Consider the following 13,406-nt stretch of genomic DNA (forward strand, 5'->3'; position numbering starts at 1 on the left):
TTGCTTAAAGGAAATATGTTTAAGACAAACATTATTTTAAATATTGCAGGTTTTTGAAGTCCGACTAGTTTTAAAAAGTTTCTCTGCTTTTGTCTGATAGTGTATGTGATTAATAAAAATGCGCTATGTACAGAGTGGGTCAAATTCGACGCTTTTAAATGGAAACACCCTTTTCTAAAGGAGATAGACAAAAACTAATATCGGTGTGTGGAGCTCAATTTTTGTCAAAAACATGATGGTGAAAACCGCATTTCGATATCTGTTACCGTTTCGGAGTTACGGGGTGTTTTTCAAAAATATGCATTTTTAACAAATCGCTGTAACTTTTTTGCTATGGAAAATTTTGTATTTTTATGAAAACATTTCCACAGCACCTTTTTACGTAGAATTTAATGGTTTAAGTATAATTTTTTTAAAATTAATAATTTAAGAATTATCAACCGAAAATTAGATTTTTTATATGGGACACCCTGTATATTTTTAATTTATTGCAAAGAATTTAAAATTACCTTTCCAAAAATATAACACACTTGATATTTTGCTCGATTCCTCTTCGAGATATAGAGTATATAAAAATTCGCCCGCTTTAAATAAGTATAGGCTTTGAACGGCACCGGCTGTAATGCAAAAAAATTCTAGCTGTGAGCATCTAAAATTCTCGCTGTGAGCTTCTGAAATTCTAGCTGTGAGCATCCATTAAAACGAAAATAATATTTGCTATGAGAGACGCAGAATTTTATAACAATTTAATAGTTATTTACAGTACAAGTGTGTTTATGAACTTGATTACAACAACGAGTGTGAACGATTAGATCTTCTAATCACACGAGTGTTGTAATCATGTTTAAACGCACGTGTCATGTACAACGTTTTATCTACAACGGAAAAATAAGAAAATGCTGTTTTAATTTTCGTTTATTAGTCGCCCATCTTTAACACCTTTAACTATGACATTTGTCACATTTATGCTGAAAAGTCAGTTTGCCCTGTCAAGTAAACGCGAGCACTTTTTGCCCAGAAAAATCATTTTAAAAATTACAATGAGCGATTCCGAAAGTCTCCCTTCAGATGTAGAACTTGCCGCAGTACGTGCCACGGAATCATTATTGCCGGAAAAGTTAATATATTTAGATGTTCGTAGTTGTTTTTCATTATTATAGCAACTAGTTGTATTATAGATTCATAACACCACTAGTTGTGTTATGAATCTCCTAACGTAACTGAAATACTAAAAAAAATAGTGATGTAAAAACGTTATAACTAAACGGTTGTAGATAAAATATATTTAACCAACATCAACACATTTAAACTATTATATATATAATAACAGTAAAAAAATAGCAAACCAAGACATAAGATTTTGCTACAGATGTTGGACGACATATCGACCGTCTTCTATTATGGACAGACGGGGCAGTTTTAGAAAATTTCTCGCGGAATTCATAAACTCAGTGGGGGTGAAAGATACCCTCTTATAATTGCTAAGTATTTTTAATTCTTGTCTAGATTTTACGGAAGAATAAGGAACCTTTATTCTTCCGCAAATATATCCATATGATTAGATCCATGGGCACTAAGTCAGGCGGCCTCGACGGCCAACGGCTGGGATCTTGGTTAGCTATCTAATTATTCTTGAAATTGGCTGCAAAAATTTGCTGATAACTTCAGCGTTCAGAGGCGGTGCGTCGTTTTGCTGGAAAAATATGTTTTCGAGTTCCATTAAGGGCATATCATCAATAAGGGATCCAAAGCCTACTAGTTAAAAGTGGCGAACTTTTAAAAATTCTGTATTTCGAAGGGGATTATAACAAAATATCAAGTGTGCTATATTTTTGGAAAGGTAATTTTAAATTCTTTTCAGTTAATTAAAAATATAGAGGATGTCCCAAATAAAAAAGAATTTTTTCTGTTGATAACTCTTAAATTATTAATTTTAAAAAAGTTATACTTAAACCATTAAATTCTACGTAAAAAGGTGCTTTGGAAATGTTTTCATAGAAATATAAAATTTTCCATAGCAAAAAAGTTACAGCGATTTGTTAAAAATGCACATTTTTGAAAAACACCCGATAACTCCGAAACGGTAACAGATATTGATGTGCGGTTTTCACCATCATGTTTTTGATGAAAATTGAGCTCCAGATACCGATATTAGTTTTCGTCTATCTCCTATTGAAAAGGGTGTTTCCATTTAAAAGCGTCTAATTTGACCCACCCTGTACATACATTATTCTTAGAATGTAATTATTCTTCCATCAAAACAGTAAGTACGTAAAGTCATTTATTGATTTTTTCGCTTTTAATGTTTTATTTATCGATCTTTATGAAAGCTTTAAATTGTAAACCGATGCCAACATGAATTATCAAGGTTTAGTCATACATCTTTTATGGGAAAGTGACATACACTTTCATTTTTTTTATAAATGGGTAAATGTAAACACTTATACAGACAAAAATGTAACTCCCAAAAAACATTTAACTTGGGTTTTTGTAATATTTGCATACATAATATCTAAAACGAACTCTACACTACTTGCGAAGTTATAACTTTATCTCGTCTTGACTTATTTTCATTAGGCGAGGAAATATGAAATAACACTCTTTACTATTCAACTTTGACCTGCTTCGGTTAACTTCTAGAAGAGTGTAGAGGCCGTTTTATATACGTTGTTCAATGAGAGAATGTTTGACAAATATCCATACATATTTGTTTTTATTACTGAATATATGGGTAATTCAGTAATATTTATTTACTTTTTTTCTAGAACTAATATTACAAGAACAAAATTTGCATCCTTGCCATGTGTGCGGTAGGACCTTCTTGCCCAACTCGCTCAAGAAACACGAGAAGATTTGTGAAAAAAATGCCATTAAAAGACGAAAGCCATTCGATTCGTTAAAACAGCGGGTAAGAAATTCAGAATATATTTATTTGCAACAGTTAATTAGCAAAACATATGAGTAAGGTCAAATAATAATATTTCACTATACTCTTTAATGTATGTTTTTTAATTATAACATTTTAAAAATAATTAAACTTAGGTATAGAACAAAATTTTTGAGAATTTTGCTATTTAGACAACTTAAACTTACTGATTTTTTTTCTAGTTCTTACCGTTTCTCCGAAATTTCGAAAAAATAAATTTATTTATTTATTCCACCCCCTCTCGGGGCTGAATTTGAAAAATCTTTCACAATTCGTTTTTAGATCTTTCAAAGTAACTTACCTATATCAAAAATTAAAGTTTTTACCAAAACTTTGTGTTTAAAGGCCTATTTTCTAGGACTATTAAGATAAAACACAGATATTAATTAAAACTTGTTGTCTGATATATACGTTTTATTTATTTGAAGGTATCGGGGACAGATTTAGCGGACTTTCATCAAACGATTTATTTGAAAAAAAGAGAGGAGCCCGTCATAGAAAAGAAACCAAGACAAAGCAAATGGAAAGAGAAACATCTGGAGCTTGTCACTGCGATACGAGCAGCAAAAGGTAAAAAAAAGTATTATACGACGGTTGTTTTATATTTTTCATATACAGGTATAAAAAACAGTAGATAACTTTTAAATACTATTATTTTTTGAAGTATTCTCCAGGAAGAGAAATATATTTTTGCATCCGTTGGAAACAATACACTTCTCAAAGCAGTTATTCCACTCGCTTTTCGGTACCTCCAATATTGCGTTTTTGAAGGCGCTGACTGCATCTTCTGGGGACTGGAACCTTTGACCACGCTCTTTATTCTTAATATTTGAAAAGGTAAAAAAGTCATTAGGACTTGAGTTGGAACTCTATGGAGGATGTTCTGTTCCTTTAAAATATTAATTGTTTTTCAAGATGTGTGGAAACTTGGATTATCTTGATGGAGGATTATCTGCCGTTGTGGGTTGGTTTTTCGAAACTCAGCAATTACTTCCGGCAAACAAAGATATATGTACCAATAAGCAGTAACAATTCTTTGATCCTGCAGAGGAATTGTTGCTACATGACCCGCAATTGGGACAAATGTCGCCATCATCTTTTTGGAAACTCTTCGAGAACGGATAGCTTTCGTCGGTTTTGGTTCGTCTCGGAACATCCAAACAGCCGATTGACGTTGATTTTCGGGTTCGTAAGAGGAAATCCAGGATTCATCAGCGTTGACAAAACTATATATATTTTTTGTTTCCTGCGTTAAACTGGTATAGAGTTTTTTGACACTAATTGACTCTAATTGCTTTCTGTTCTTCCGTTAACAGATACGATATCCAACTAGACACTATTTTTTTTAAGATAACTTCATATGATTTTTTTTGAATTGAGGTCTTTGAAATGCACAATGATGCTTCAATTTTACGGTATGGGACATGCCGATCTTCTAGGATCAGTTTTTAAGTACAGCATCGACATTTTCCTCGGTGATCGTCGCTAAGACTAAGCTGGAGTCTCATGCATCCGAAATCCGATGACACGACGATCCGACGGTGATCCTATTGGTCGAAATATTTTGACACCAATTTTTATCCGATATTTTTAACTAATTGTCCGATGTCTTACAAAGTTAAATTTTGTTTAACTTTTGTACGATATCGTGTGTTTTTAACCTCACTTTTTTTTAAAACGTTGGTTTTTAAAAACAAGTTTAGTGGGAAGTGGGCAATTTCGGGATATTTGGCGAGGAAGATATTTTTATAACTGTTTCTCCAATAATACATGTAATTAATGTTGATACTGTTGATAGGAATGGCAGGTCTAAATGTCAAAACTGTCAAATTTCGGAACGGACTTTCGGATATATGTGACAGGCTTTTTTTATTTCACAGGATAACTTCAAATTTCGGATGTCGTACCATCGGATTTCGGATGCGTGAGACTCCGGCTTAAAAAGCTTGATTTTCATGCGTCCGTTATCCGTTGATACGATGGTCTGACGGCCGGCGTTCTGATTAGTCATAGCGTTTTCGCGCCGCTTTTTATCCGTAAATTTTTTACTCCAGCCCGTCAACGGAGATAGATCGTACGATAACGGACGTTTTGACACTTTTTTGATAGATTTAATCTAACCTTAATAAAAATATAATAGTACAAGAGCTAGTAACGTCGCTAGAACGAGAATTTTAAGAAAGCTGGTTCTTTAATATATCTTTTGCTATGCTATCCTGACCAAAGTGCGGGCCCTCTGGCTGCCGGTAAACTACTGCGGTTCACTACTGCGCATCACATATGTACAGGGTATCCTATTTTCGTGTGTTTTATGGGATTTCTTGCTTATGAGTAGAGATACAATGATGCGATTTTCACATTACTTTGCTACTTTTTTTATGAAACTAAATATGCTACACATAGGTTTGTTCTGGCCTCCTTAGTTCTTGAAATACAGGGCGAATTTGTGATGTGCAGTAGTCAACAGACGTTAAATACAGATATGATGCGCAGAAGTGAACGCAACGTCTACCGGCAGCCAGACGGTCCACACCCTGTTCAGGAGAACATAACAAACGATAATAAAGACCCAGCTTTCTTAAAATTCTCTCTCAAAAACGTTGCTAGCTCTTAGACTATAAGTAAAACAGCGAAATCGTTATGTAAATGAAAATATAAATGACATCAGTCATAGCAAATCGTATATCCGATGAACGGAGGCATGAAAATGCAATAAATTTAAAATCTGCGTAATTTTTTTATCCAATCGAAGTCTTTAAATTCAACCAATAAAATTAATATCGTATCATCGTATCGTCGGACAACGGATGCATGAAAATCAAGCTTATTCCGTCGACGTTTAAATTTCCCATACCAACGTGAAATTGTCAACTGATGTGGTTCTTTATTGCCGAAAACGGAAACGAACTTGGCAAGGCATTCCTGTTGAGACAACTGTGTTCAAAAATTGTAAAAAATTATTGCGTGAAAATTTTCTCGGTTTAATTCTATTTTTCGACTGACTCTTTAAAAATTCAGTTTAGGTATAACCGCTTTAACCGAAGGGATCTAAAACTTTTACATTAAGTTACCTAAAGATGACAGCTAATTTTGACATTTGATATATGTTGATAGGCGCCTACTATGATTCTATATGCAAAATTTAAAAGGCAACCCTCGTATGGTTTGTTATTTTTTAATCGTATTTTTTTGCAATATAATCTTATTAAATTTACCGTATAATAGATGTATGTATGTTTAATTTCTTAGGTATGCCAGAAGATATTCCCAAGTCGCCTAGTCCCAAACCTCGTAGTACCACGTCCCTGCTGACGTCCACAACGTCCAACGAACGATGTCCATCGTGCGAGCGGCATTTTGGTCCGAAGGCTTTCGATCGTCACGTAGAATGGTGTAAGGAGAGGAGAGCTAGAATTCAACAGTCTCCCGCTAGTGTACAACAGGCCAAAGAACGATTGGAGGCTAGAATAAAGTATAGGTATAGTAAAATGTTTCAATAAAACAAACGATTAAATTTTCACAAATTTTAATGCAAAAATTGATGTGTTTCTATGTAACTTTTTGTTTTTTATTTGACTTGTGTATCTTTAGGGATAATATACAGGATGGTCTGAATTGTTATTCGGGAAACTTCGGCAGCGTATTCCCAAGATAAAAATAAGTGCTTCGTTGTTAAAATGCTTCGTTTCGGAGATATGGGTGTAGAAGTTTTTCCGTCATTTTTTACGTAAAAAAGATCTCTTGGTAAAAATGGTCACGAACGACCGTTCTTCCGATGTGTTATAGTCTGTACAACGATCTTCAACATTATGTCATCATTATTATTCAACAATACATAATAATAATATTAGAGCGTGTCCCTCTTTCTAAGATGAGTTTATTAAACAAAATAAAAAAATTCCAGTACTTTCCGAAGTTGGTAAGCGAGTGAGTTTCGATTTTATTAATTTTAAGTATGTTTTGCCTTTATTAATTTTATCGTCACTTTGAATGGTGTAAGGAGAGGAGAGCCAGAATTCAGCAGTTTCCCGCTAGCGTGCAACAGGCCAAAGAACGATTGGAGGCTAGAATAAAGTATAGGTATAGTAAAATGTGTCAATAAAACAAACGATTAAATTTTCACAAATTTTAATGAAAAAATCAAACATGATCTATGTAGCTTTTTGTTTTTTATTTTACTTGTGTATCTGTAGGGATAATATACAGGATGGTCTGAATTGTATTCGGGAAACTTCGGCAGCGTATTCTCAAGATAAAAATAAGTAAAAAAGTTCATATAAATTCATGTCCTAAAATTCTTCGTTTCCGAGACACGGGTGTAGAAGTTTTTCCGTCATTTTTTTACGTAAAAAAGGTCTCTTGGTAAAAATGGTCACGAACGACCGTTTTATAGACCGGGATATTTGGAATGGAAACAGTCAGTACATGTCATTATCAAACAAAATATACATGTTGACGACATATAGTGATTTGACTGAAATTATAAATTTAGGAACTTTTTATTTTTTTAAATTAATCATACATTTTTTGGAAAAAATATTATAAAACAATTTTTGTTGAACCTTTGGCATAAAGACATTTCAAATTTATAATTTCAGTCTAATAATTAATTTGTCAACATGTTCAATTTTTGCCAGTGATGACATATATTAATTATTTCGATTCCAAATATCTCGAGACCCATTAGCGATTTTTACCACCTTTTTTACGCAAAAAACCATTCCATTCCTATCCTTTTCAAAAAGTCTAATGACTTGGGGACTTAATTTTCATATAGTTCTTTGTCAATGACTTATCATTACCTAAAACAAAGAACCGTACATTTGCCAGGATATGCCTATTATTCACATCATATATATATATATATATATATATATATATATATATATATATATATATATATATATATATATATATATATATATATATATATATATATATATATATATATATATATATATTAATATTTAAAAAATAGGTATTTAAATTGAATTCTGGTTGTCTTGACTTGAGATAAATTATATTGATTTAAGTCATTTTACTGATTTAACTAAATTATATTGATTTAAGTCATTTTACTGATTTAACTTGCAGATTATCATGATTTAAGTAAAAAAGGCTTAAGTAAAAAAAGACTTAAGTAAAAAAAACTTAAATAAGGTTATATTGATTTAAGTCTTTACAAAAATGACTTGACTTGAAAGAAAATTATTTAAGTCAAAGACTTAAAACTTAAGTCATTTGAACTTTATATTGAAATTGACTTAAGACCTTGCTTAAGACTTAAATCATTTCGATTTTAGAAATGACTTAAAACTTAAGGCTTAAGTCTTTTTAAAACTGACTTGTTGTAGCTCTGACGTGGCGCCCCCTATAAGTAGGAACACATTGGTAGGAATCATATTGACATCGAAATCAAATTTCCTATGTCAAAAAAACCCCAGACCCCAAATATCATTTTCATTCAAATATCGACATTAGTTTAGATTTGGATAAAATCAAAATAAAAATGGAACTTCTACACCCTGTATCTCCGTTTAAGACATACATTTATACAAACTTATCTGAAAGAAAAGAAAAAGAAACGGCGTCTGAAACAACTGAAAGGAAACGGCGTCAGCAATGGCTATGAAATGAAAATCGCGGTCATTTTTAAGACTGCTCAGCAATCGTTCAACGTTACTTCATTTGCCAAATATGCGTTTTAGGTTTTTCAGCATTTCAAATGTGAGGGATGAAGTGTATGACCACTTTTTGTATAATTATTATTTTAGTCAAAATTGGGTTTAGATTGGATAAAATGTATTTAGGTGTTAATTTCCGTTAACTGAAATAGGTACTGGAAAAATAACGCTTAAAAGCAGTCGTGGCCGAGCGGTTAAGGCGTCTGACTAGAAATCAGATTCCCTCTGGGAGCGTAGGTTCGAATCCTACCGACTGCGATAATTTTTTTCTTTAGTTTATTATTTTTAATTTCTAGCTTTAGGGGAAATAATTTGCCATATTGTGCTCAAGTGCATTCAAAAATTGTTTGTTGTTAATTTTAATCTGATAAATGGTATACAGGGTGTTTCAAAAAACATGCGCCATCTCTCATGGGGAGATACCTCACGTAAAAATAAGATTTATTTTTCATATTAATATAGGTCCTATTCTGCTTTGTTTCGTAGCTACAGGGTATTAAAGTCTTAATATTTTTTCCATTTATTATAATTTTTTGCCAAATACTTTTAGCGTTTCGAATGAAATTTTGAGGGTAAAAGTAACTATAAATGCGACATATTTTAAACCTAAAAAAGTGATGACATATTCACCAAAGACGTGCATATGGGTTATTACTGGAATATTTTTCCAAAAAAAAACATGTACGCCACTGACTTTTTTTTCTTTTGTTAGCGAAATAGTGTAAGCGATTTAATGCCGATTAAAAGTTGTCTCTTGATATTTTGTCGATTTCGGCCTCCTTGATGATATACGCAATTTTATTAATTTACCTTGATCCAAGTTTAATATGTAACCTTTAAAAAAAATTAATATCATTAACTTGCGAAAGTTTTAAATAAGTACTCATTGATTCCTCATCGAAAAATATGAAAAAAAGTTCCTATATACATGGGTATGAAAATGCATAGTTTTAGAGTTTTAAAATTAGGTTTTGTGTAATATCTTAAATACCATTATTTTTTTTATTTGCAATTGCTGTAGGCTGGACTAATAGTAATAATATTTAATAAAAAATTAGATAAAATATATAATTTATTAATTTTATTTTTATTTCAATTTTATTAATTGTAACTAATAAAATTGCGTTTATCTCATCAAAGAGGCCGAATTCGACAAAATATCAAGGGTTAACTTTTGATTGGCATTAAGTGGCCTATACAATTTTGATATCAAAAGAAAAAAAGTAAGTGGCGCATTTGTTTTTTTTTTGAAAAATATTCCACTGATAACCCATATGCACGTCCCTGATGAATTTATTGACACTTTTTTAGCATTAAAATATGTAGCACTTATAGTAACTTTTACCCTGAAAATTTCATTCGAATCATTAAAATTACTTAGAAGAAAATTATAATAAATCGAAAGATTATTAAGGCTTTAACACCCTGTAGCTACGAAACAAAGCGGAATCGGACCTATGTTGATATGAAAAATAAATCTTATTTTTACGTGAGGAATCTCCCCACGAGCGATGGCACATGTTTTTTGAAACACCCTGTATAATAATTAAACCGACAATAAAAAATGCATAAAATCATCATCTTAATAATCAACATATTCAAATATACAGATGGTAATATGTGTTGAGTATGTCTAGGAGTATTATTTAGATGTGTTATAGTCTGTACAACGATCTTCAACATTATGTCATCATTATTATTCAACAATACATAATAATAATATTAGAGCGTGTCCCTCTTTCTAAGATGAGTTTATTAAACAAAATAAAAAAATTCCAGTACTTTCCGAAGTTGGTAAGCGAGTGAGTTTCGATTTTATTAATTTTAAGTATGTTTTGCCTTTATTAATTTTGGTTGCTTTTCAATTTATAATGTCAGGCACATACCATTTTTTCTAATAAACAATTTAGTAACTGTTTTTTAATTTTAATATTGATAGTCCTCAACATGATCATAACGACAAAATAGGTGAAATGACAGTTACTTATGGATTACAGTGATTTACGAAATGTCGTAACAATATCTACAATATATTTTATCCCATTTTCACATAAAAGAATGAGTAAATTAGTATAATACGATTAACATTCAACGATGGTTGTACAGAATTTTCCATGGGATAAATAAACTAAATTTCTATTATGATATTACCAAACGGCCATATTAAATGTCGACTAGAGGAAAAATTCTGATGCGATATTGCAGAACGGGTGATAAAATTACATGCTCAGTGTAAAACAAGTTAAGTTAAACTAGGAAAAAAACTTACGCAACGAAAAATTTCATTGGTATTCCTGTAGTGTCATTTTTTCAGGCATAGTTTTATATAGTAATCGCAAAACAATTTCCGATCAACTTTGAGTGACAAGCGATGGCTACAGCGCTGCCAGATTGTGATGGATTTATGAGATGAATCTTAATGTCAATTGGGAAACAATATATTTATTATATCATTTTTTAAAGATTTTTACGTTTTATTTTTAATACAATAATTAATATTCTAGTAATTAATTGATTTATTTGTTTTATAGCTTATTTTACTTGTTACATATTGGCAAGAACTAGTCCATTATGAAGATTATTCTAAGAGTTATTATGGGTTATTTATTTATTTATTCATGTTCATCTTACAACACTACAACTGGTAATAACAACCAAAAACCAACTAATAAAAAACCAAACCAAACTAATAATCACAGAATTTCCTAAAAACTACCATAGAAATAACTTTGAGAGTGGTATAATGTACTTACCAATCAAACTTATGACTGCAGTCAAGGATAATAGAGCACCTTTATTGTCACGTTCTCGTTGAAAATAGTTTATCAGGGAAGCTACAAAAGCTCTTTGCTTCGACTGTTTAAATGCTTCGGCACATTTTCAACACATAATTTCAAGAAATGCAATACAAAAACTCGAAGATTTAGTTCTTAAAAGAACTGTTTGTGCCCAAAAGTATAATTTTTTAAAAAAAGTCTATGAACATAAGCAAAAAAAACGAGAATTACTCACAAAGATTCAACAACAACACGATATTATACAAAATAATAACTGACATTATAATAATTGTCAAATAATACATACAAATAACTGACATTATAAGTAGGTCAAATAATAAACGACAACATTGCTGAACACGACGCAATGTTACCAACATAGCAATAATAAAATTCGGTTTACACTAATTTTTGCAGCTTTAATCTAAATAAAATATCTGTTACAATCATTTGCTCTATAAAGTAAAATGAAGAGCTGCTCGATATCATAAATTATACAACAAATTTAAACATTTTTGCCAAAATTTCATTTAGTCAGGTTTATAGGCTTTAGTGTCAATTAAGATATAACTGATGACGTACATCGGAAAATGTTTTGCGATTACCGTATTATCTTATTTATTTTTTAATACATTGCAGGGTTCCACCACTGAACAAATCAAAACGTACCACAGTTCGAGATAAATACTCACCTAACAGTCCTCAACCAGACTCCAGCCCTAAAGTGGCTAATTCTACGTCTAATTTGATCAGTTCGCTTTCGAGGGGACCTAGTATAAGAAAACCGAAAAGCCTTCATAATGTCGGTAAGTAAAAAAAAAATTAACGTAACGATATGTAACATATACCAGCCTGTTGACTCTAAATTTCGGCTCTCAAGTTTCACGCGTAAGTCTATAAAGAAGTTAACTAGTTGATAGATAGAATAATAAATGTATGGAAATGTAGAGATCTCAGATCTGTTGTAGCCCTCTTCTGATCTCTAGGTTACATTCTCCATTCCTATCCTTTTCAAAAAGTCTAATGACTTGGGGACTGAATCGTTCATATAGTTCTTTGTCAATGACTTATCATTACCTAAAACAAAGAACCGTACATTTACCAGGATACCTATTATTCACATCATTCGCAACTGTGCGTATACGCATTACATGTCTTGTTATACGGCTTTCTCGGAACTGCGAGTAACATTTGAACATAGGAGTGGTTAAGAATATTCCCCAGGCATCGACTTAAAATGTGTTCTGTCGTTTTTTCTTCAGATTGACAAAATTCGCATATGCTTCGTCTGCCATTCCCATCAGCTTTAGATGCCTACTGCCTATTAAGCTATGCATAATTAGCTATTAGCAGACCTACTACAGTTTTGACAGTCTTCCTGTCTTTACCTTATCAGATCTGCTGTAAATTTTATACCGAAAAGTTCTATGTACTTTTTCGCCGGTTTCTGCCTTGGGAAATTCTATAGATCTTGTGGGTCCTGTGTATAGGCTTGGTGTATTTCAGTTGATTTCAACAAATTTCTACCACAGCGCTTCAACATGCTAAAATAATACTGAAATAATGTTTTTTTAATAATATTTAAGTAGGTATTTTAGTTTTTTTGCTAGTGCAGTTATTGAGACTATTAAACACTCAGGTACGAGGGGTTTGTGTAAAGTAACGCTGTTTCGGTTAGTAAAAACTAAGTGAAAAAGAATTCGAACTAGGCGTCGTGTGGTGTTGTGACAATTTCAAGTGTTTATAAAATTGCCGAAAAAATATTAACGCTTAATTAGGGCGTTGTTAGGTGCAATAACATTCAATAACTCAACAATATTAAACTCTCCCGAAACAACATTTTATAGCTTCATAGTTTCTCACACCGATTTGATCAAAAGCAAAAACGGATTCAAGCAGTTCGACAAAACAGTTAAGTAAACAAAGCGCTCGTTACATAATCAAAAAGTTAAATAAACATATACTATAAGATGATAAAATATAATTAGCAATATTAATTGCATACTTTTTTTTAATCAA

General features: G+C 31.7%; 1 protein-coding gene and 1 non-coding gene across 4 annotated transcripts in view; both read left to right on the plus strand.

The window, feature by feature from the left end:
* The window catches only part of LOC115879351, a 59,613-nt gene that overhangs the window by 12,085 nt on the left and 34,122 nt on the right, over positions 1 to 13,406 (plus strand). For all 3 annotated transcript variants that reach the window (XM_030896125.1, XM_030896127.1, XM_030896126.1), the window contains exons 2-5: positions 2,766 to 2,908; positions 3,355 to 3,496; positions 6,176 to 6,404; positions 12,027 to 12,193. In XM_030896125.1, coding sequence (XP_030751985.1) covers positions 2,766 to 2,908; positions 3,355 to 3,496; positions 6,176 to 6,404; positions 12,027 to 12,193 — 681 coding nt within the window. The remainder of the gene's footprint in view (positions 1 to 2,765; positions 2,909 to 3,354; positions 3,497 to 6,175; positions 6,405 to 12,026; positions 12,194 to 13,406) is intronic.
* Trnas-aga lies at positions 8,787 to 8,868 on the plus strand. The gene has a single exon. It is a non-coding gene; the product is annotated as a tRNA-Ser (tRNA).

This window comes from Sitophilus oryzae, unplaced genomic scaffold, assembly GCF_002938485.1.
Source record: "Sitophilus oryzae breed Bouriz unplaced genomic scaffold, Soryzae_2.0 scaffold_1576_pilon_pilon, whole genome shotgun sequence".
NCBI classification, from domain to species: domain Eukaryota; kingdom Metazoa; phylum Arthropoda; class Insecta; order Coleoptera; family Curculionidae; genus Sitophilus; species Sitophilus oryzae.